The sequence below is a fragment of the Malurus melanocephalus genome, unplaced genomic scaffold (genome assembly GCF_030028575.1).
Source record: "Malurus melanocephalus ecotype Western Australia unplaced genomic scaffold, MMel_1.1 scaffold_97, whole genome shotgun sequence".
NCBI classification, from domain to species: domain Eukaryota; kingdom Metazoa; phylum Chordata; class Aves; order Passeriformes; family Maluridae; genus Malurus; species Malurus melanocephalus.
This window is the reverse complement of record NW_026623329.1, coordinates 208,603-233,288: the sequence shown is the minus strand read 5'-3', so window position 1 is coordinate 233,288 and position 24,686 is coordinate 208,603. Positions and strand designations below refer to the sequence as shown.

The window sequence follows — 24,686 nt, the reverse complement described above, 5'->3', positions numbered from 1 at the left end:
GTTTCAGCTTTGTGGTAACTTGAGAAAAAGTAATTCAGGCATATTTACAAAACTCCCGTCTCATACAGACCAAGGAAGTAGATTTTGGTTGGATATCAGGCACAAGTTCTTTCCTGTGAAGCAAGTGAGGCCCTGGAATGGAATTCCCAGAGAAGCTGTGGCTGYCCCATCCCTGGAAGTRTCCAAGGCCAGGTTGGACAGGGCTTKGAGCAACCTGGGATAGKGGAAGGTGCCCCTGCCGACRGCATGGGGGTAGAACTGGATGATCTTGAAGGTCTTTCCCARCCCAAACCTGRGATTCTGATACRCTCCCCTCATCCCCARGAGAAGAGKACAAGGACCTGCAGTTTCCTGGGTTTCTCCCACACATCAATTTAACATTATCTGCCCCATTTTTTTTTTTCCTGGAGGGGGCCAGATAAGAAGGAACAGAGAGGACCCAAGAGTCACAGAGGTCACAACCCATCACGGGATCTGGAGTCATCCTGATACTACTGGAATAGCTGGGCAGGAACAGCACTAATTACAGGATGCTGCAATAGGAAGAGGTAGCCAGAGTCACCAGGCACCAGTTTGTTGTGGTGGAAGTTGCACCAGGTAAGGAAGGAAGATCTTTTGAGGKCTCACTGGGRCTCAGTGATCCTTTTGGGTCCCTTCCAACTCAGGATATTTTATATTTTATGGTCTAAGCTCATGTCCCACCTCCTTTCCAAGGAATTCTGTGGCACAGACTGCAGAGTTCAACACAGCAACTTTGCTGGCAGAGATTTCTGTTCTAGACCAACCCACAAAACAGTGTCCTGAAGGTTCCAATCTCTGCTTGCAAGTTTGGAAGCCACTGGAGGACTTTATTGAACCATTGGCTTCATATTGTGAGTGCAATGCCAAAAAATGTTTCCTCACAAAAAGAAAGGTGATGTAAGAGAGGCAGCAGGTGTAGAGTCCAGCACCAGGAATGTGGCCTGGGCTGGGGGAAGGTGGAGACAGCTACAAAAACACGCTCATGGGAAAAKGAGATAAGGAAGTGGCCAGATCAGTGGCCAGACTGGTGCTACGGTAAATATTTTGTGGTTGTAGCATGGTGGGGAAGAATGGGTACGGTTAAAATCAGGAGGTGATGAGTRTGACAATTCCTTTCATGGGTCAGGGCAGCAGAGATGGTGCAGAAATTAAACCTGAACTAACCAGGCATGCAAAGCTTTGGTTTTGAACAGGCATTTGAGGAGTTCAGGCTCGAAATTCAGGCTYAGGAAAAGCTTGCTCAGCTTCTGTGAAGCTGGGTGGGACACAGAGAGATTCCTTCCCCACCACGCTTCTGTTACAGGGTTTGTGTGAGACTTCCTGGGCCTGGCTGTGCATGTGAGGCACCTAGACCCCAGAGGAATTTGCAAATGAGATGTTTCCATGTTGGTGGAGAAGAACTGCTCGAACCACTTTGCCCATGACATAGGAATGGGACAAAGTAATTTTTTTTCTTCAGTAATTGCATCGTCCTCTGGAGCTCGGAATTGTTAAAGTTTTTTTTTCCAGAGAACATCRGAGCTGCTCTGTGGGAAATTCCTGTCCCAGCTGGCACAACCATATCATGGTGAAATGTGGAGAATTAGTTTGGCAGAGGACTGGGAAGACATGAAAGAGCTGGAACCCAGGATCTCCATCCTCTCTGCTTCCTCTCATCCCAAAAATTCTCTTTATCCAGAGCATTTTGCTGCAATGTGGTCATGGATGAAGGTCCTCCTGCCCCAGGTGCTGGTACAGCTCCCAACACTTCATGGAATGCTGGACACCATCCCTGGAATTCCTGCTCACACATCCTGCTCCAACTGGCTGAGGAGAGGGCTGACTCCATATTCCAGCCCTTCCTCATCATCCCACCATGATATTCCTCCCCCTGAAGTCCCTTCTGGTTGTTCTGGGTCAGAGTTGCCCAGAAGGCTCTCAGGATCGTATTTGGAGCATCAAAGGATGTTCCAGACATCAATTTTCCATGGAAAAACCAAGCTTCAGGTTATTCTTTGCTCCGCTGCCAAACAGGTCACCACCCTCCACCACCTCTGCTGCATCCKGTGGGGAAAAACCTGGGATTGCTCTGAGTTAGCCTTTGAGATTCCTGAAAATTCCTGGAAAAAAAAAGTGCCCAACCACATGCATCTTTGGGCCGCACAGTTTGTTATATTTTTTTTTATAGAAAAAGGAATAAAACTTTCATCTGCCCCCTCCAACCCCAACCTGCAGTCAGGATCTGGCTCTCAGACTGATGAACTTTCACTCCTGGCTGACATCCACGTTTCCTTTTCCCTCCTCTCCCTGAGCCTGAGGTGAAAGTGGTTTTCTGCCTGGTGCTGCTCAGCCGGTGTTGGAATTCTCACACTTCCTCCTCCTTCCAAAGTCTGCATGACTCACGCTCAGCCTGTGCTTGTTTTAGGATTTTGACGGGGAAAACTGCCAGGCTTTAAGAAGAGCTCGTTGCTCAGGCAAAAAACCTTAATTGCCCTGAGCAGTCTCAGCATGGCCCTCCTTCGACTGTGCCCATGGCTCCAGGAACCCCTTTAAGCTCAAGCCTAACCCTTCAGGCCCTATAGGTGATGCTATCTCCAGCCATGTCCTGGATAGACCTTGGCCATGAGCTGTGCTTTTTTCTCCATCTGTTTCTGACCTCAGTTTCTCACTTTTAGGGTTGGAATTGTGGATCCTTGTTGYCCCTTCCAACTCAGGATATTCCATGATTSTCTTCTCCAGCAGTGATCCCTGACTATGGAGTGTGGATCCCTGTCTCCAGGCCTGATTCCATTTCCTGGGTGAACTCTGAAATAATTTTGTAGCCTTTTTTTCCAGCCCTGTTCTCCTTTGTGGYTCTGGACCACTTCCTGTGCCTTGGGGCATCTCCTGTCCCGAAACAAGGGGCTCATCTCAGGGTTATTTTTTGGGAAGAAAGAGGTTTTTCAGTCCTTTCCCTTATTCCTTCCACCAAAAAAAATGCATCTCTCTATAAAAAAAAATTCACCAGGCTCCAGGGAGGCAGCACAAAATGTGCTGAAGCTGGAGGCAAGCTGCTGGACTTGTGGGGATTTATAGTGGAAATGTTAAATTGGGTGTAAAAAACGTAGGAATGGGAATGTTCCAGGGTGTGGAAGAACCGCGAGGAAGCAGCAGAGCACGGGTTAAAAAGGAAAGGCATTTGTTGATTGCCGTGGAGCACCGTGCCTGTCTTCATTCAAAAGAAAAGGAAGAACACACTGACCTTGGATAAGAAATGCCAGAGAACTAACAACAGGGTGGGAGCCATAAAACACCCAGATAAAGTAAACAAAAGGGCTGGAATATTCAGGAATTTCATCTAAAATGGGAGAAACGAAAGAGAAACTGAGCCAAGACAGCATCCTCGCTTTAAAAGCCGTAAAAAAACAGTCCAAAACTGTTTTTTTTTTTTTTTTTTTTTTTTTTTTGTGCTCTGCCTTTTGCCTGTTACCTTCACCTCGTGCTCAACCTCAAAGTTATGAGAATTGCGGGGCTTTAATCTTTTGGCTACTGGTGGCCCTGAAGTGGCATGGGCCACATCTGGGCACACCCACGCTGGTGCTTGTGATGCAATTAAACATAAAGAAAAGCGTGAAAGGCAAAAATCCACTTTCTCCAAGATTTTTGTGTTATCAAATCGCTCTCTTCTCCTGTTAGATCTCACGGGGAGTTTTACTCCTCCAATTTCCCGTGACTGCAGAAGGGAGTTTTCTCGTTCCCAGAAGCGGGGTCTGCTCATTATCTCATTGCTGATTAACAACTAATTCTGGGTCCTGGAGCTGCAGGCAGGTCCCGGGTGAGCTGTTGTGAGCACCGGGCTCAGAGCCAGATCCTGTTCCTGCCTCTCCTGGACCATGGAATTGTACCCCGGGCGCCCCCGCCACCGAAAATYGGGAAGAAAATAAAAACCCTCTMACGCTGTATYTGAAATGATAGAGAATGAGGCATTGCTTTATTTTCAGTATACGCCAGAGAAAATATTCCAAACACTCGTGCCTTTGCAAGCTTTTTCTCCAAATCTCATACAATCAAAATCCATGGAGATGCACTGGTTCAATATTCCTTGGTCCAAAGCTAAGCAGCTCCCAGTATTTGCTTTCCTCTTGAATCCAATTTTTTTCACTTCTGATGTTAATTAGATCTTCATTATTTGATTTTCTTATCAGTCTTTTCCTGACTGGATGCCTCCAGCTCTGCCAGAGGCAGATGTTTGTAGATGGCTGCTGATGCTGTGTTGATGTTCTGTTGATGGTCGCTATTTTTGGGGTATTTTTTGGGTTACTCCCAGTCTGTTGATATCTTAAACCCATCTCCATAGAGTGGTGCTGACATCTCCTAAAAAAAAACTTTTGAGAGATTCCTTTCCCCAAGGCAAAGGCAAACCAAGCTGACTACAGAAATAAAATATTTCTGTATTTTTTTTATGTCTGACTACAGAAATAAAATAAAACTTTTAAAAGTTACATTGTTCCCAACAATCAGTGCTTTGTGTGGAATTTAAGGACTTGCCTGAGTAAGGAATCAGCTGGAAAACGGGAAAACCATTATTCCTATGCAGAGCTCTCTCTGCCTCAGCACTGTCTTAGTGTTCACTGAAATCCTDGGAACCCTGAGGCTGAGCAAACATTCCTTGGAGTGGAAGTTCCTGCATGGAAGTTCTTTCCACGTCAGTGGAAGAGCTTTTGGTCACTTCTGGACCAACCTGGTCTCATGGAAGGTGTCCCTGCTCATGGGCAGAGAGGTTGGGACGAGATCTTTTAGGTCCCTTCCAACCCAAAACATTCCATGATGTTAGGAAAATTAATCCACAAACACCAGAGGTTTATGTCCAAAAAGAAAACAGAGGAGTCCCGTAACTTTATTTGAATAAAGGGAGAGGCCATGGGAGATTTCCATGGGGTCTCTCAAATTGCTAAAGGATGCAGCTTCCTTTTTATCCCAATTTCCTGGCTGCATTTCCCTCTCTCTTTCCCCATTGGCTGAGGTACTTGAGAGATACAGACTCCCCCAATCACCTAATACAGACCACATCTAATGTGCATCCCTCCCCCTTTTTTTTTTATTCATTGTGTCTCTGTTCTTTTTCTCTAAGTCCAGAGATTTARCACTGTCTTGGGTGAGTAACAGTCTGTGTCAATTGTTGGAATTCCTATGGAATTTATGGTTCCTCCCATTGCTCCTTTCTCTTAACAGTGTCTGGCCTTATCTACCAGCAGAACCCATAATTTGTTTGTAAAGACGYTGATCATTCCTTTCAATGATAAAGCAAATCCAGGCCTGAACACCACAATTCTGCCCTGGGGAAGGGAAGCAGATCCTCATGGAAATGACAGAAAGGTGACAGAGAGAACCAGGAATGGGAATGACCRGGAATGAGTTCATTCTCCCATCCCCAAAGAGATGCTGAGGCCAGAGTTTTTCTATGCTTTGATGAATCCTGATTATGGTGCTACAGCTGCTGCTTCTGGAGGCAGTTTTCCAGCTCTTCACCAGATTTCAGATTCCAGGAATCTCTGTGATCCATCTAAAACCYTCCTTGCTGCTGTGTGAACCCTAACACAACAAGCAGGAAGAACAAAGCAGCCTGATCATTCCATTTGGAGGATCTGGAAGGATCTGGAAGGTTCTCATCCCATCACACACCAGTTTACACCTCCCATTGCGACGTGTGAGATTTTTCCATGGAGTGCAGAGTTCCAACCAGGCTTTGTTTCACTTTTTTCCCCCAAAGTTTGACACATGTTCAACTCATGATCCAGCAAAACTTCTTTTCCTGCCAGATTGCTTCGAGGGAGATTCCCTCACCCCCTATTTGTACCATATTAATTGGAGAGCTCTGTGCTCGTCCTTCCTAAATTACACCCTCCTTTCTCAGCCTACCACTTAAATTCACTGGAATCACCCAGAATTCTGCCTGYTTGCAGCTTCTCTCAGCTCGTCACCCATGAGCTCAGTGAATTTATTCCCTAATCYGTCATCCAAACCAGCAATTAAAACTTTGCGTCATCCCAGCGCCAAGAGGAGCCTTTTAATGGATCGTTCTGGCCTGACAGCGAATTGTTGGCTGTGATTTGCTCATGATTTCAGCCTGGCTGGGTTTTCTTAGCTTTGTCTCATGTGACATCATGCCAAAAGCTTTATTAAATCTGAGCTGTGTGACAGGTACCACTTTTACCCTCACAGATTTTGTTATAACACCCACCTGTCACAAAATCTTTGCCGCTCATCCCCATCTCCTCGATAGCCCCTACACCACTGTTTGAAGATCTATTTCAGAGCATTTTTCCAAGTCTGGATTGGTCTTTTTCCAACTCTGTGTGTCCCCAGAGTGTYYCCTATTCCCTTTAATGATGGATTATTTCCACATTTCTTCATGGAAAAGGTCTGGATGTGGCATTCAGTGCTCTGGGCTGGTTGACGAGGKGAGGATCGGTCACAGGTTGTACTAAATGATCCTGGAGATGTTTTCCAACCTAAATGAGTCTGAGAATCTGTGATTTGTTGTCATCCACCTTCCCAAAACACCCAGATYTCCCTGTGAAAAAATAGAAGCAGAAAAGACAGGGTTTGGTATCTGATTAATTTTTTTTCCCCAATTCCTTTGTGCCCAGCCATCACTTTAACTGACAACCCTCATCRATTTGCATATTCATATTGAAAACACTAATTTTTTTCACTTTTGATGTGTTAATTAGTTCATCTCATTAATATCCATGGCAGCAAAAAGCTTCTTAGTGTAGTGTTAGATGTGGTTGTGTCTCCACACCTGTTTTCCCTGTTGCACCACACRTGGAAGCAAAAACTCAACTTCTGACTCTGCCAGCGCAGCTCCAAGTTGTGGGATTGGAAAACAATTCCTACACTGAAGTGGTGCCTCTGAAAATCACCTGGATTTGTTCTCCAGCTCAGCCAAACCCCTCAGTGATCAAATCCATGGGGAAAAAGGAGATTTCTGTGCCTAAAGTTGAGCCACAGAAACCTCAATCTTCTACCTCCAGCCCAGGGAAGGGAGGTGCCAATGTGGAAGAGGAGCTGTGACCTCATAATCAGACCATAATCACCTCCAGCCAAGGACAGTGTTAAAGTATACTTTTTCCTTCTTTATTTGAAAGAGTCCCAGTGATTTTCCACTCAGAGGATCATTCAGAAACTCCACCTCCATRTTTATTTTTCCAAGACCTTCAGCTCCCAACACTGGGAGCTTTCAGTCTGGGAACCAGGTGGGTGAACAGGACAACAAGTAAATCCTATTAAACACAGTCCCTTCACCTCCAAAGGATCAGTCAGGATAATCCTGGCACATTCAGGTGCTTTGGCATCCAGAAATTTCWGGGAAAGGCAGGGTTCTTTGGAATTTGCAGACAATTCTAGAAAACCCCTCTGTCATTTGACCTTCTGGCAGCCCCAAAACTGCTGTGGTGAGGAAGGAGGGAATGAGGGTCTGCAGAAGATCTGGGTGAGGTTTCTCCTCCCTCCTTAACTCTGCCCATCCTGGTTCCCCACACCCTCAGTGGATTTATCTCAACCTTCCACTTGTTTCTTCCCCTCTAGATGGTCTCCCCCGCCAACCAGGTTTTTGCTTTCTCATGTCTAGCGAAACTGGCTGAGGTATAAATTGCTCCTTCTACTTCCTCTTTCTCCTGCCAGCGTGACAGTAAAACAGTTAACGGCTTTGGCCCACGGCCCAAATTTTCTGAGGTTTCTCAAAATCACCCGAGGTCCTGGAGGGAAAAACTCTGCAGGGTATCCATGGAGTACTTGCACATGGAATTGGGATGCACCACAGCCACCACAACCCTAACAACACCTACCCTGAGCAGCTGGACATCTCTTCCTTCTTTTTGGTTTAAAAACTTGTTTTTCCCCTTCTCCATCCTATTTTTCCTTCCCTTTTGAGGTTGTCTTTGGTGAGAGAAAATTAACAGCAGGTTCTGTTGGTATTTTGACAGATGTCATCTCCAGGCACAGCTCACCAGGTCTACTCGGTGGTGTGTCAGTGTCCTCTTGTCCCAGCCCACCATTGCAGTGTCACCTCCTTAATTTCCTTATTTTTTTCCTTTTCCCCTCCATCCATTAAACAAAATGTTTAAAACCAGTTACAGGATCCAAAGCTCACAGCACAAAACATGAAGTTGATGTGGAATCTTTTGTCCTCCTGGAAAACCGGTGCCTCTGAAATGCAGGCACTGTGAAATGCCTCAAAAATCTACATCCTTCCACATGTGCAACCAAAACCCGGCAGAGTTCCAGGGCAATGCTTCAGAAAAAGCAAATATCTCATTTAACCATCAAACACAACAGAAAAAAAACCACCACCCTTCAATTGTTTGGACCAGCTCTGGTTTCTCCCAGGACACAGCTGAGCTAGGGATGCTGCCAGCTTTTCCTTTTCTCTTTTTTTTCTGTGTGTTTTCCAGGAAAGGGAGCTTGCAGCCGGGGCTGTGACCCAAGAAGCTCTGGGCTGTTTGTGTGAGTCCCTGGCTGGCTGCCCTTCTTCTCCTCTGTGACACCCTCAGCCCTCCCTACAGAGCTTTTCTGTCCCCTCTCAGCTGCAGCTCCCGCGGGGAGAGGAGGGAGCCGAGAGTTTGGAGGGCAAAACCGAACAAAGCTCAACACAATCGATGGTTTCTCTGCCAGGAATGTGGGTCTGTGGAAAGCCTCTCACAATCTCTGAATGGCAGGCGTTGGCAACAGCTGTGTGAGGTTGGTTTGACCCTGGAAAAAAAGAGGGGAATAGATATAGGGATGCCTTTTCCAGCTGGATCAGGTCCATATGGAGGCGGTGTGAGGGCAGCTCCCAGCTCAGCCTGCTGCCTCCATCCTTCCCTTCTCACTACCATCTTCTCACTTTCCTCTCTCAGCCACATTTTTCCTCTTTCCCTTTCCCCCTTTTCTCTGATAAGAGAAGCTCATTTCAAAATGGGAACAGGAGGAAAGAGCCTGAGGAGCCAGAAATTGCTGCCCACTGAGGCTGGAGAAATGTCCACAGCACTGCCAGAAATCAGCTTTCCCTCCACCTGCTTGTTCAGATGTGTGATAACCAAACTCACTGAGAAGAAAAACACCGATCACCCCATGGTGCTGACACAGCTGGGGAGCCACTCCCTGTCTTTCAGGCAGGGTGGGATGTTATTCCTYACAGAGCTTTGAAAGCAAGAGACAAAACCGTGCCTTCAAGCACCTCTTCAGAGCAATAACGATTTGAAGCCCTAGTATGTCAAAAAGGCTGTTTTTTATTGTGTTTTCTTCGGTGAGTTGCATGTCTGGGGACACATTGGATTCAAGTAGGCTCAGGAAATCGATGGGAGTTCAGCACCTGACTTATCCAGGCTCTTGAAAATCCCAGGGGAARCTCAACCACAAAACACAAATCTCTGAGAGCAGGAATTATCCCAGAACAACACTTTTATTTCARCCATCGTGGGGAGCTCTTCCAAACCCATCACAATCCGTATGCAAGGACATAAGTGACACTGGCCAGGATGCCCAGGGACATCATTCCGTGGCTGCTTTGCCTGCTGCTGACTCCATTCACGTTGCACAAGGGTTTCTCGCAGCAAGAAACGTTCTGGAAGCTTTGGGTTTGTTGCTGATCCAAYGCTGGACATGTTGGAGAGCACATCTTGGAGATGACGTATTTAGGCTTGTTGGGCTCTGGTGTAGGGAAAAAAAAAAGGGGTAAAAAAGAAAAAGGAGAATGAAAAAGCATTGTTTGAATATTTTTGTGGCTAAATCTGCTTTGGTGAGTAAAGGAAGGTTGGACACTCATCCTCAAGGCAAATTTCTTGGAATTAATCATAGAATCATGGAATGGTTRGGATCTTWAARGTTGTCCAYRRGCAGGGACACCACCCATTAGACCAGGTTGTTCCAAGCCCTGTCCAKCCTGGCCTTGGACACTTCCAGGGATRGGACATSCACAGTGTCCCAGGATCCCAGAACTATTAATGTTGGGAAGGACCTTGAGGATCACCATGTCTAACCATGAYTTCTCTGGGCTCYRTRTTWTGCCARTCCTGAAGTGGAATCAGCATCTGTGGGTGGCTTTCAGGCCCAGCTGCCTGAAGTGATGCTCAGGCTGGGTCATTCCCACCAGGATGTTTTTTTCCTACAACATCAGTCCAGGAGGAATATTCTGTGTGAGTTTTGGGATAAGTGCACATGGAGGTGTTTGAGGGTGCAGACCCCCCAGGACAGACCTGAAGGATTTTGCAAAGTACAAAGAGTCAGCTGTGGTGCTGTTTAGCAAAAACACTTCTCAAAACAACTCTGGGAGTGGAACAWCCACAGCCCCAGGCTTGAATCCACTCCCTGGTGCTGCTCCAAGTGTCTTTAGCATATCCCCAATTCCCAGCAGGAATATTGAGTATTTCTGGACACTGCAGTGACTGCAGGAGTGAGCTACAAGGTCAGTGTCTCTTAAAAGTTGGTGGTCAAGGCCTGTTGTTCCCATCCTGGGATGAAATCCCATTCCTGGGGCTCCTCTCCTGCAAAACAAACGAGGTGCTGTTCCCAAACCTACTTGTCCCGACGTCCTTCCGAACGGTCACACAGTGTTTGTCCTCCTCGTCACACATGGAAATGGTCAAACAGTCCTTGTTGGACTCCTGATCTTGGCAGGTGTAGCACATAAATGGATAAACTAGGGGGGGGAAAAAAAAAATTACAAGGCTTAAAAGCCACAAAAGCTCTGGCACAGATATCTCCATTTCCCTCAGAATGTTTGTGTGGGAATGACCAATGACTTTCTTTATCCCCTGACCCGTGGCAGCCACGCTAAATCCCTCTCTGCCTCCTCCTGCGAAATGCTATCGATCTGTTTGCAATCCCTGGGAGCAGGAGATGTGAGTGGAATTCAAGGATTTGGGGGCTTTTATGATGGAGATTATTGCTGAGCCATGGCAGCTCTGTCCTGAGGGCTCAGCCACAGGAATTGCCAATTAATGCTCAGGGTTTCTCCTGGGCAGGGCTTGGCAGGGAGAATTTAAAGATGCCTGGAGCATTTCAAGGAGGTGGACAATGCCCAGTGTCCTACTTCTCTTTCATCTGGCTCAGAGTCTGCTGTCACATCTCCTTTTTTGTGCTTGAACGTCACTGAACTGGCCTAACCTCAGCTCAGRGAAGTCTGAGAGCCCTCAGATGCTCTGTTTTCAGAATAAAATAGGGAACAAAGGGAAAATCTTAACCATAACCCTGGTTTAAGTTCTAAGGGCAGATTTGGTGAAATAATTCCTACTTCTGCAACAGTGGCAGATGATTGGCAGGAAAGTCACGCAGTGATGAGTTGTSTTTCCTGTCAAAAATGTCCCTTCCTGCCCTCCAAACCAGAATGTGGTAGGACAAACCTCTAGAAAGTAGTAACAAAGAAGAGCAAAACTAGAGTCTGGGTGATAAACCACACCCAAATGTGTGCAGAGCACTCCCTAGCTGGGAAGGCTGGAAGGTTTTATGGTGGTGGTTGAGTTCTGAGCTCGTGAAATCACCCAGAGTGAAGTGTGGGATTTTGTGATGAGTTTCTTTAAAAACAAGGATAATTTTGTTTTTCCTTAAAAACAGGGATAATTTTTGGAAGGAAACAAACCCAAATGCTGGCTAAGTTCCTGTTGAGTCTGGGGACAGTCTGTCACTTTGGAAAGGGCGAAAGCAACCAACGGATGTGTCCCTGTGAGCGCAGCTTTGCCCGATAAGAAGTTGGCAATGAGAAAGTAGAAGGGGGATGGAGGTCACACTGTTTAACAAGAAGTTTCTGATAGAAGGGAAGGAAAACATCATCAACTGTTCATCCTGTGCAGCTTTTTTGTTTTGTTCAGCTCTAAAAGAAGTTGAATTTTCATGTGCAGAGTAGAGGAGATTCCAGGAGGTTTTAAGGAATTTTTATCCCAACCTCGAATGATGTTTTTCCCTGAGCAAGCCCAGGAAACACGAGGTGGTGAAAACATTAGGGAATGGGTGCAAAGCCAGGCATGAAAACACCCTCAGAGGGTAATTCCCAAGGATTATTGGTCAAACCAACTGGAGCAATGGAAGAAATTTTTCCCTGTGAGKGTRGAAAGGCCCTGGCACAGGTTTSCCAGAGAAGCTGTGGCTGCCACATCCCTGGGAGTGTTGAAATCCAGGTTGGATGGGGCTTGGAGCACCCTGGGATAGTGGGAGTTGTCCCTGACCATGGCAGGGAGGTTAGAATGAGATGATCTTTAAGATCCCTTCCAAACTATTCCATGACTATGTGGTTTTTAAGTGATTTTGGTAGATGGATGCGATAAAAGAGTAAAAGAAGAAAAAAAAAGAGTGGATGCAATTAAATAAAGAAAAATAAATTACAACAAATAAAACTGAGACACTTAAATGCAGGATGTCAAACACTGGCTCAGTTACTATTCACAACCACAGTGGCAACAGCAGGAGTCAACAGTGTCACATTCCAGCCACAGACATCACCCAAGGGGACACGGGCAGGAATGTCATGTGCAAGATATGCAAAGTGGCCTTTCCACCCTGGCAAGACCTCAGCCCCAGTGCCCAAATCTGTGCATGGCACTTCCAAAASTATGCAGAGCATTTGGAGAGGGAGCAGAGGAGAGGGAGGAGAAAAGGTCAGAGGTCTTGAAAATGTGACCTTGTCAAAAAGGTTCRAAGTTCTTTGTTTGTTTATTGGGAGTGAGAATGAGGAAAGTCACAGGAGTCTTCTTCRTGCAAGGAAAAAGAAGCAGCAAAGAAGAAAGCAATAAAATATTTTATGTGTCCCCTGGTGGAAATATGGAACAGTGCAAAAAGAGATGCTAAGAGATATTAAAACAAAATCCCTAAAAGGATGAGAATCTCTGAGCAATTCCAGGCTGCGGAATCTTCCCTGTTGGAAACTTTCAGAGACACCTTAAAAAAAAAACATCTGCCTGGTTTTGTCCAACATGGCAGCAAGGACTTGATRATCTTGGAGATCCKTTCTAACCTTAATGATTCTAWGATTCTGTGTAAAGGATCAAGACCTTTTACCATTTTTGCTGCACACAAAAGATCCATAACAGTGAGTTCACGAATGGAAAAGGCAAAATATCCTCTTTGGTAGGCTGAGATCAGCATTTTTACCAAAATTTGGTCATTAGAGACTTGGATGGGACCCAAGATACATGAGAAGGATCCAGTGACAGTTTCCACATTTTCCTTTGCCCATTTTTAGGCCACAAAGTTCCAATCCCTTATTGTTGATCTAGACTGGGCTGCAGAAATGTGCTGTATAAATCCTTAAATCCATTGGGAATCTGATGCCAATATAAAATRTCACCAGTAAGGAATCCCACCATGAACCTGTGCTAACAATTTTGGATCYCTGTGACCTTTCCACCTCATTCTGGGTCATGCTGAGAACACTGCCTTTGAAAATTCTCCTCTTCTGTGCATCTTGTGTTGCTTAATTTGGGAATAAAAAATCTATTTTTTTTAGGATGGAATAGTACTTTCCCAACCTCAAAACTGGYCAAAGCTCTTRCTGGAGAACCATTCCAAAGGACGTRGGAGTAAGGGGTTGATACATCAGAGWTAATTAATTAATTAGATGTCTCTTTCCCAACCAGATTCATATCACAGTTTCTGGGAAACCATCAGGTGTGGAGGAACTTTTGGTACTCTGGTCATCATTACCACATGCCAGGAGTGTGTATCTCACTGCCAGAAGGAGGGCAACACTCAGACGTCCCTTTGGGAGCGGGATGTCTTTAACATGAAAAGTCCTTTGACCTCCGCCGCTGATTTAATCTACAGAAATTCCAACTGTTGCATTTCCTCGGAAGACACGTGGCAAACCACYACAAGGGAGGAAGCAGCAGGACAAAAAAAAAGCCTCTAAAGTACTCAAAAGCTGATCTGAATTTAAAAAATACAATTTTTTATGCTTTCTCTCATTTCCAGCTTGCCTCTTTTTGGGAGATCCCAAAGACCACTGTGTGGCTTTAACCTGTCAGCCAGTACTGTATGATTAGAGCTCTACCACTGGAAAACTTAATTAATTTATCAGCTTCTTAATTCTGCATCARATCATCAAATCAAGGTGCAAAAGGACGTTGGTGACACCATGACAATACTGCAAAGTTGGTGACAGCCCTCTTGAGAAGTTTTGTCCCAAACTGTCACCACCTTCCCTCTAGCCCTTATTTTAAGTAGGAGCAGCRTGAGAGGCTCACCTTGTTCCACACAYARGACAGCAGCCAGCAARGTGACCAGAGGAGTCTTCATCTCCAGCAGATCCTCCCAGCAGCACTGGGAAGCTCTTTGGAGGGCAGGTTTTATACCCCAGCCCAACAGCAGCAGTTTTACAGGTTCCTAGCGGGTGGACATGACAGCAACCCAAGGGTGTGGAATGTTTCTGTGGGAGTTTTCCRCAYCAGAGCCCTTGGAACGGGCTGGCASCTTCTGGAAAAGCCATTTCAGCCACGCATTTCTTGCTCTTCTGGTCATGTGAGTGATGGGAAGTCGGGATCTGCTCTCTCCTCCACTGGATTTTTTGCCTTTCCTTCCTTCCAGAGCCGCTGCTCTGATGAAAGCAGAGCCTGGAGGCACGGGGAGATAGTCCTAGGAATGAATTTTTCTAATCCCTTTGGATAGACAGCACGTGATGTTCCAGGGTTTGTACCGTTCRTTGGCTTTAATTATTCAGCAGCACCAGACTCAGCCTCTGAGCTGGCCTAAGCTGGTTTACCTCCAATAAAATCAGTGTGTTTTACACTAAATTAAATTAGCTAATGGTTGGTTAAACAGAAGATTTCCCTCAAATTTTCACGTCAGTCTTCATTTMTTTATCAATTTTCCTCTGGTTAATCCCTCTTCTTGCTCTTCTCCTGCTTGTAATCCTCAAATACCTCGTATAATTTTGATTTAATGAAGTTTTGCTGCTGTCCAGGGATTCTTTAGAGGAGCTGCTTTTTTTTCCACGCCCAACAGTTTCTCGAAATCAGGCCTCGATTTCCAAGCCCGCAAATTGGCACCCTGGAATTGCAGCTCGGCTCTGGAAACAGCTGTCCCTCAAAGTATCATTTCTTTTCAATCTCTCCTCTTAAATCCATCCTTTTGCTTTTATTCCTCTGTGTTGCTCCTCTCCTCTGAATTCCTTAAAATCTTTTTCTGAYAGTCTGGGATAGAGACCCTCATTCRAGATGCATCTTGTAAGAGCCWATGCTGCCAAGTTTGCAGACTTTCTTCAAAAACAAGATTCGTCCTGGACAGCATAAAGAAAATATTGTCAAACCCCGCTTTTTCTGGCAATTATGGGATAACTTAACAGGCTATTCCTTGCGTGTAGCCATCAGCAGGGTATTTTTATATTTTTCTAACATGAATCATTCCTGCACCTGATGATTTCCCGATCTATGTGATCGTCTGATGCCTTTTTGAGGCCCTCCTGGTCTGCTCCTGGAATGATATCAGCAAGTGGTGAATTCCAGAGTTGTTCAAGCCCTGTGTCCAAATGGACATTGCCTGGTTTGGGAGGATGGTGAGGTCAGCAGGGACGTGGTGACGATTGAATTGAGCCTTGTTCTCCAGACAGGACAAATTGATCTCCTGCCCGGGTGCCTTGTAAACAGGTTTTTCTTCCCAATCAGTGGGTGTGGCTCCTTGCTGGCCTTTTGCAATGAGGGTGAAAAGAAAGAACCCTTTTATCCCTTCTTTTTGGTATTATTTGTTCAATAGATTTGTTATGTTTATTCCTTTCCCCTTCCMCATCCYTGMTCCTGTTGACTTYCAYGGAATCCTAGACTGGGTTKGTTGGAAGGGACCTTAAAAAYYCTCTTGTCCCAMCCCCCTGCCATGGGCAGGGACACCTTTCACAAGACCARRTTGCTCCAAGYCCTGTCCARCCTGGCCTTGTTGAMTTTTCCAAAATCAATTTTATTCCTACATGAACCTTCAGGGAATAGGACCAGTCCAAGTCGACTTTGAAGGAACAGTGAGACTAAAACACTCCCAGCACATCCAACACATGTGTACTAAGGAGAGAAATTTGGGTTGGAAATGGGATTTTCTGTGTTTTCTGGGAGCTGTCTCCAGGACATGAATGTCTTCCTTAGTACCTTGGTGGACTAAKGCTGGAGCATTCCCACTTCCTGGTGTATGGAGAGCTGGAAAAGAGATTTATTTCCCAAAARGGCAGATTACAAAACTCAAAAGCGCTCAGAGGCTTCACTGAAGGATCCAGCATGGAGAGGGTGTTTCCTGCAGCCTGGGATCACAGCCTGGAGGACGGATTCCAAATCAGGAGTAAGGCTGAGGAAGACTGAAAAAAAAAATCCCCAAGGAAGCTGAGTCACCTCCCTGGAGTAATCTTATCATTATCCATTTGGGAAAATTAAAGTGGACTCAAATTGGAGCCATGAGTTGGCAATGGACTTGAATTGGAGCCATGAGTTGGCTCTGTGACAAGAGATCAGCAGTTCACTTTGGAAAAGGGCTGCTTTTGTCCCATTCCTTGGCTTCCAGAAGAATTTTAGATCGAGTGAAGAGCTTCATTTGATATTTTGCATCCGTCTTGTCTCTTGCTTTGGCATTGAGGCACTGTGTTGGATCTGGGCAAATAAAGAGGGGAAAGGGGGAGAAATTTCATGTTATGAGGGAAAAGGCAGGGGGATTATTCAAGGAGAGCAGAAGGCAGCACAGATGCTCCAAACCCAATTTTGGGGAAACCCTGAGAGAGGGAAAAGATAGGCSAATGTTAAAGCACTGCCTGCAGATGCCTCATTTAGGCAGGGAAAGGCCTCCTTGGCTGATCCGTGTCCTGGTGCGGTGACTCAGAGCTCTGAAAAAAATGAGTTTTATATAATCCACAGGGAGAGAGAGGCAGTTACCTCCCAGGAGTAATCCCAGCTATTGGAATGAGACTCCCATCTCCTTCCCAAAAGCCCTCCAGGCATCCCAGATGTCTCTGCTGGGCAGCTGAACACTCCCATGTGAGGAGTGTGCAGTCATGGGAGGCACCAGAAACCCAGGGTGAGGGAAGGATTTGGAATTAGGGAGCAATACCCGCGTGGGAGGTTTCACATTGGGATTTTTGCAGGAAGGTTGGCAGAGTCTCCTCTTACACAATGTTCCAGGGGAGAGTTCACTGCGGGAGCTCTCGTGTTTTCAGGATCTCCTGTGCCTCAGGGAAGTTGCTGCTCCCACCTCCAGATAAGGACTTTGGGATGTGGGTCAGCTTTGGAGCACATGGATGTGTTTTGTTAGGCTCTAGGGAAAAAMCTGTGGGATCAGGGGGAAATCAGACAAGAAGGAGCCAGCCAGGATGGAGCTGATCCCTTAGCGATGGTACTTCTGGATTCCCAGTGCTGTTTATAACTTCTCTGTGCAACAGCCATAACCAGGCCATGAAACCCTCCAGGGATGTCCCACATGCTTCCATCCCCTTTGCCATGCCAGGATCCTTCCCATCCCAAAATAGAGGCACCTGCCTAGTTCAGGCACTTCAAGACATGACCTTATTTTAAATCTGGCTGCCAAGGGCAGGTCTGGACTCCCAAGCTCAGCAGAACAAGACCTCAGGCCATACCAGCCCTGTCTTGGCCTTTCCCTGTGCCAATCATTGTCCCTAAAGAATCCTAAACCTGTGGATAGCACAGGATGAAGATTGTTCCAAATAGTTCAGTTGTTACCATGTTATGATCTGTGTTACCGTATTATGATCTGTGTGTTATGATCTGGGGCAGAATGTGGACACTTTGAATTGGCTTCTTGGGGTTTTTTGGGTCCATGTCACTTGAATATCCCTAATTTGGCAGGAAGGGATGCGGGGTGAGGAGAAAAAACTGGGCAGATGGATGGAGCCAGCTGGGACTGGAGATAAAATCCATGGGGAAAATGGAAAGATTCATGGCCAAACATGGRACATCCATGGCCAACCTTACATTCACACCAAGGAGGGAACAATGAGCTGAGGCAAGGAAACAGAGGGTGGATGGAAATAAACAGAGTAAGACTGGGTGAAGAAGCCAGTGAGGAAGTCTGGGAGRGAAAACACCAGAGAATGCAGAGCTGGGATTGGATATGGATGGRAGGAAGGTGGGCATGAAGGGATGAGAGCAGGTCCAGGGATGAGCTGGAGCTGTAAGCCCACGTTTCCTCTCTAAAGCTGCTGTAAGAAATTWAGATGCCACCGTTCCTGAGCGTTGCTGTTCTTCTGCTCACGGAAAATACCCACTGGAGTGAGCAGAACATGGAGCTGGGCAAGGAGTCCACAGAGGGAAAACCAGSAGGGTGAGCTGCACCCAACTCATTWCCCTYGGAGATCTTCCTCGGGTTGATCTGGTGGAGAGCTCCTTCAGCCCAGGAGAAAGCAGTTCAGCCTCCCTGGAAAGGTCGGAGTGAGCAAACCTCTCATTGCTAAGATTATCCACAAGGAAGGTCAGAGCAGGGTAATGAGTCCCTTCAATTTTAACTTGATGGGCAAACATAAAAGATTTATTTTCAGCGTTAATATTTTTTTCATAGATGAGTCTGAAAAATTCCAGGTTTCTTTCCAGAAACCATCTGTCTTTTCCCACTTTAAGCACCATGCAAGATACTTTTCAACCTTTTCTAAATAATCCTAATGCTTCTAAAGGAATTTCCAYTGGAAGATCTTAAACCAGTTTAAAGAAAATCTCAAGATCCCGTCCCATCAGGCCTTGCCTTGTCCCTTCTGTTTCCTGGAGAGCTCAAGGCAGCTGCCCCAGAAGAGTAATTGAAAGGAAGCTAAATGGAATTCAGTTTATTCCCAAAATGTAGCTACAAAAATGACATTTCTGCCAATGCAGAAWAAATAAAATCTGGGGAGAGACTTCCTGAAGTGAATGCAAAGTAATTTTAATATATTTCAGCATTATTCTCATTCAACTTGCAGGTGAACGCCTCCGCTTTTATCCCGTAACGTGGATACATCCAGCAGCTACGCCCAGTGTGCCACACCACGCAGCCACACAATAGAATAAAATAACACATTATTGTGCCCAGTTTCTGTTTAACAACTGGAAATATTAAAGGCTTTCTCAGAGCAAAATGATACAGGGYRGAAAATGGGGRAAAAAYGGCAYGAGAGAATGGYAGGGATAAAATGAAARGCAAAAAAATGCACRGAGTTACAAATGCCAAGAGTGRGAGAGATGGTGACCACATGGGGCCATTCTGCACRTGCAGGGCTCCGTTTTATCCCTTTCTCCCCCAAAAATCATTTTGATTGCCATCAGAGCATGTAAAGAGCAAAAATATCTCTTGATGGGATGTGACCTTCCAGGCGGGAGGCACAGGGCAACATTCCCACCTTATAGAATGCAGCTTGAGCCATGCCATGTGAAGCCAAGCAGCTCATTTTCCCCAAAAACCCCCTTAAAACCCCATCCTGAGGATGCAGGCCAGACTGGCCAGGAGCCCCAGGGTGATAATGGTGGAACTGGTTTTCACGCTGCTGGCCCCGCTCATGTTGCACAAGGAGGTCTCGCAGCAGCTGGTGGCGACTCCAGCTATGCCAATGTTCAGGTCAATTGTTGGGCAAAATGTGGAACATTTCTTGGTGATTCGCTGGCTCCGGTCGCTGCCTGGAGTGGGAGGGAGAGAAAACAACAGGAAAAGGCAAGTTATTCATCCTGGATTTTTTTATTTTTTTTTTAACAGGTTTCAATCACTGCCTGGCTGTTCAATCCCGTGGGGAATTTGTTATTCTGTACTCAGTGCTGTTGGTTTTCCCTTGAGTTTTCTCATAGTCCATCTTTATTTGTGTGTGTGTGACCTATGGACACCATCTTCACACCTTACAGCTCCTATGCTGGTTTCAGGGCCTGCTGAGGGCAGGAATTTGGGATTYATTTGTACAATGTGAGATTGCTAAACATTGGCACCATTCCTTGGGAATGTTCCTTCCACAGCACCCGTCCCTCTCCATTTCTCCCACCTCATGGGCATAAACTTGAGCTTGGAATTGAGACAAGGACTTTGTGCAGGGATAATAAAAATAATTCTTTTTATCCCAACATCTTCCTGTCCTGAGTGTGTTCAATCAGCAGTATTTAACTTTAATTGAATTTAATCAGAAATATTTTTASGGTATGTCACAACAGACCTGAGCTATGCAAAGTTCCCACCTTCCTSAGATTTGCTAAAATCCTCATTAATTCCTCCACCTCCTGGTGGGAGGAGGCTCACCTGCCAGCCCCACCTGAGCCCCACCTTGTCCTCAGAGTCCTGGAAAAGCTCCACACTCACCAGTTCCTGCGGTGGAATAGCTTGTCAGGCAATACTTCTCACTCTCCGAGCACTTGGTCGTGCCGAGACAATGGATATTGGAAGTTGCATCTTTGCACGAGAAACAGGTCAGGGAGAAAGCTGCAAAAGAAGCACAAAAATATCCATCAGACCCCTCTGGGAATGTCCTCAGGAGCTCAAAACTGGGGATGGATGGAGGATCTGTCAAKCCCAGCTGCCACAGGCCAAAAAATTCCTGCATGAGTTAAACTTAGCCCCAAGGACTCTCGAGATGAAGCTCAAATTGCTGCCACAGCTGTGGTTTGCTCATTTAGTGACCCTCAGGAATCTTCCCTCTGGATATTTAGGTAACTCTCCCTTGAATCCATTAAAACATCTGGCATCTCCACTGTGGTTTTGGGAAGAGCAGCCCATTCTCCCACCACTTGTAGCGTGAAGCTCTTGGGTTTTCTTTCCAACCTGGCTCCTCCAAACTTCGGTTTCTGGCCACTGGTTCTTGTATGGAGACACTGGACCAGGGAATCTGTGGCTAGCCCATCCCTGGAAGTGTCCAAGGCCAGGCTGGATGAGGCTTGGGGAAACCTGGGAGAGGGGAAGGTGTCCCTGCCTATGGCAGGGGAGTGGAACGAGATGATTTCAAAGATCCCTTCCAWCCCAAACCTTTCTATGATTTTGAGTTGATTTTCAGAGCTCTCCTGTGCCGGGAGGAAAATCTTGGATCTGTAGAAGGCCAGGCTCAGCAGATCCCTGCCTTGGTTGCAGCAGATTCCTTTTTCCAGCTCTCCACAGGTAATCACTTCCTCACTCAACAAAACGTGCACATCTGGAACACTCTGCATCTGCAAAGTGCTGTGCTAAAGCCGATGAATGAGAACAGCTGGCACTTGAGAAAGCTGAAGCATCGTTGAGATCAACAAGACCCTTGGGGAAGGATTGTTTGCATGAGAAGGGGAATTTCCTCCTCATCTGTTTATCTGGTTGCAGTGTCACCCTGCAGGGATTAAATTCATCCTCATTTCCAGAATATCCCTGGCTACGGGGAGTTAATGTCCAGATAATTCTTGTGGCAGCTTTGTCCTTTAGCTTTGCCTTCCTCTTTCTTCATCTTCCTCACTCCTCTCCCTTGCCCAGGCTCCTTTGTCAGCAAYGTCCCAACCTTGTCACTGTCCTTGTTTGACCTTGGACAAGTCCTTCTGGCCCAAACAGGCTTCTCAAGTGTCCTCCTAACCCAGATCTGGCTCCAGCCCAGTCTATGACTGCAGGATCACTGTTTTCCACAGGAAAATGCCTTTTAGGTCCCCATTTTTCCTCTGCTTTTGTGGAAGCTCTGCCTTCTTTTCCCACTCCAGTCAACAGCCCCTTCTTTTCCATGGGCTTKCCTCTTGTGGTCCATAATCCTCACATTCCCTACTCTTCTGCTCTCCCTCACTGCCTGGCACAGAGCAGAAGCCATCAGACAGCTCAGATYCCATCTCCCACCATTCCCACAGTCATTCCCAAAGCCTCAGACTTTTCACTTTTTAACTTCATTTCCAAATTATTTCAATTTGCTTCCTTCCTACTGTGGTCATTCGCATCTTCAGAACCTCMATTTTTGCTRCCTGACTCTTGACTTTAGTATTGTYCTGAYCATTCAGGCCCAAATTTATTTTTTTTTTAGGTCTGGGACCCTCCTTTGGATTTTCCCCATCCAAAGCATTTGGCTTCATTCGCTTTTCTCATGCAAATTCTATGCAGGGATATTTCAGCTCCATCCTACCAGGTACCACCCTTTGCTCACAGAAATGCTCAGTCCCCAAACTGGATTTTCCTGACACAGAGCTCACTTTAATCCTTGGTAATTGCAGCATCTTTAATCCAAGCCCATTCCCAGAAAAACTTCCTGGATCAGTGCAGGAAACAGTGGAGCTGGTTATTTGCCCAAATCCTGTTTCATCCCAACCTCCCAAAGCTCTTAATTTCAAAGGCCAGTTGCCCTGGGAGCCTTCTTGGCAGGAGAAGTGGGTAGAACCATCCAAGGATGAATTTTCCTACATCCCTCTRTGCTCCAGAGGTTTCTGACTCACTGTTTATTCCATGGCTCTGGGATGGGCTCCTAAACTGGCACACCCTGAAGTCAGGGAGGATAATTTTGGTCAAGCTACAGGAAAACATTTTATTTCATTTTGTAAGATATCTTGTCGAAATGAGGGCTGAGAGGGGAAGGGAAATTTTATTTCCTCCAGATGCAAACCTGGAGTTARTCCAGGCTGCCTTTGGATGTCTCCACATCCAGCAAGACCTCTGCTCTAACTGAAGAGGAAAATTCCTCAAGGAATTTGCTGTCTCACTCCATGATTTATTTATTTTTAATGGGAGTAAATCAGAAAGGAAAGATCCTTTTATTGTCTTTAATATCCTCAACTTGAGCACAATTCCAAGTCTCAAACCCGTGAAATCCCACAATAGTAATATTTCCATCTTCAAATTGAGTGGGAGTCAAAGAGGTCTGTTAGTCCAGGGCCAGAATGGCTGGGAATTTGCAGGTCAAACCCTACAGGGAAAAAATCAGTTTGCAAAAAAAAGGGCAAACCCCCCCCAAGATCAGGGAATCAAGCATTCCCCTAAAATAAAGGGATTGTCCAGGCTGCACCCTCTGTTCCTGTCCTGACCCAGAGCACAGAGTGTGATCTTTGGCAGAGTCCAACCTGGGAAACTGAAGCGCGGCTTCCCAGTGCTCCCCCCACCCCAAAAAAAAAAACCCTCAATTATCAGAATGAGAATGGGACTCTGTATCTCCATCCCAAAGCTGGGATCAGCTGGGAACCATGGAATCATTAAAGCTGGAAAATACCTCTAAGATCATTGAGTCTGGATTCACCACTAAACCCTGGCTCTAAGCACCTCATCCATGTATTTTCTGAATGCTTCCATGGATGTGATTCCACCACTTCCCCGGGTAGCCTGAATGCTTGACCACCCTTTCAGGGATGAAATTTTTTCCAATATATGTTAAGGGTCAGACTCTTGAGGTCTTTTCCAGCCTTAGGGATTCTGGAATCGGCAAAGTTGCACCTGGAAGCAACAGGGAAGAGCTGAGAGTCAGAATTGCACCTTCTTGTTACTCAACCCTCTCTGTTAATTCAAGTTATAATGATTTGTAGGTGCAACTGATAGAAAGTGAGTTAAAAAAGAAATAAATCAGGCTGTAATGTCAAATTCAGAGTTTCACAGCACACTTTGCCCTGTCCCTGCCCTGGATATCCCTCATGGATATCTCCATTCCCATGAAGCTGCACCAAGGACTCTCAGCTGCCACTGAGCCACTCCAGGGACTGGGCTGGGTCTGCACAAATCATCTGAAGTGGGAATCTCACCYCCCACTCATCACCCCTCCAACTTCTGGTGGGGATAAATCCCCCTTCTCCTTATTCTGGAATAACTCCTAGACCTTCCTGACCCTTCAGYTTCACCATCCACACTGCAAAATCCGGGAATATCAAAGCCATTCCCCAGCTCTGGGAGGGTTGAATGCAAAGCAATCCTTTCGGGACTCACCACTTTCAGTGCACAGGGYGATGCCGAGCACGACCAGGAGGAAAAGCTTCATCCTTGAGAGATCTGGCAGCCTCCAAAATAAGCAGGACCRGGGCAGGGCAGGTTTTATACCTCTGCAGTGTTTGCTTTGATCCAGAGATAATAAGCGGAGGCTGCTGTGTCAGAGGATGGATAATTGGGAGCAGCGTGTCCGGGCTTGTACAGAGAAGGGCATTTTGTTGGAAATTTGGAGGGAGGTGTGTTTTTCCCTACAAATTCTCCTTTTCCTGGTTGTTTCACAACGCAGCTGCCTCAGCTGACGGGTTGTTTCTAATTCTGGAGAGGCGGGGGTGAGAGCAAAACACAAAAACAAAGCAATTTCCCTGTAAAAGAGGAAGGATTTTCCTTCCAGGTCTCAGAGCGGGTTGCATCCTCCAAGATCGTGTCCTGGCACATATGGAAATGGATGGGATTTAAATTTAAAATTGAATTTGGGATTGCAGCTTCTCCCAAATGTCTCCCAGGATTGTCGAGACAGAAAGATCAGAAGAGCAGAATCCTTCCATGCTTTTCAGAGGGGACCAAGCATCATTTTCTGCCTCCTTTTTAAGGCAGYAGTTCAAAATCAGAAATAGTTGTGGGATGTTTTTTATGAGGAGAAAATGTTATCTTATTAGAAAATAAACTCCACTGGGCAAAGAAGAACGGCCATTTAAGTTAAAAAATGGAAATAACACCCACTCCTACTGCTTTGAACAAGCTGGGAATTTTTTCACACATTCACAAAAAAATAAATGTCAGGGAGAAAAACACAAACCAATTAAAGCACGGAGAAGGAAGGGTTGGCCAATCAAGGATCTCAACTCATTAAGTCTTCACAGAACAAAAAAGGTATATGAAATGCCAAACAGGAGTATTCCACTGGATTCCCAGATCAT

The 24,686-nt window shown here is 46.0% G+C and overlaps 2 protein-coding genes across 2 annotated transcripts; both read right to left on the bottom strand.

Annotated features, from left to right (window-relative positions):
- Positions 1 to 9,233: 9,233 nt before the first annotated feature.
- On the bottom strand, positions 9,234 to 14,297 carry LOC130575101 (lymphocyte antigen 6E-like). The gene is made up of 3 exons (XM_057368780.1): positions 14,196 to 14,297; positions 10,541 to 10,660; positions 9,234 to 9,672 (listed from the first exon to the last, which is right to left on the bottom strand). The coding sequence occupies exons 1-3, from the start codon at positions 14,245 to 14,247 to the stop codon at positions 9,461 to 9,463; spliced, it is 384 nt and encodes a 127-aa protein (XP_057224763.1). The 5' UTR covers positions 14,248 to 14,297; the 3' UTR covers positions 9,234 to 9,460.
- A 4,787-nt stretch (positions 14,298 to 19,084) lies between these two features.
- Positions 19,085 to 23,967, bottom strand: LOC130575100 (lymphocyte antigen 6E-like). Its single transcript, XM_057368779.1, has 3 exons — positions 23,770 to 23,967; positions 20,233 to 20,352; positions 19,085 to 19,568 (listed from the first exon to the last, which is right to left on the bottom strand). Exons 1-3 carry the CDS (start codon positions 23,819 to 23,821, stop codon positions 19,360 to 19,362), a joined length of 381 nt encoding a protein of 126 aa, XP_057224762.1. The 5' UTR covers positions 23,822 to 23,967; the 3' UTR covers positions 19,085 to 19,359.
- Between the last annotated feature and the right edge of the window lie 719 nt (positions 23,968 to 24,686).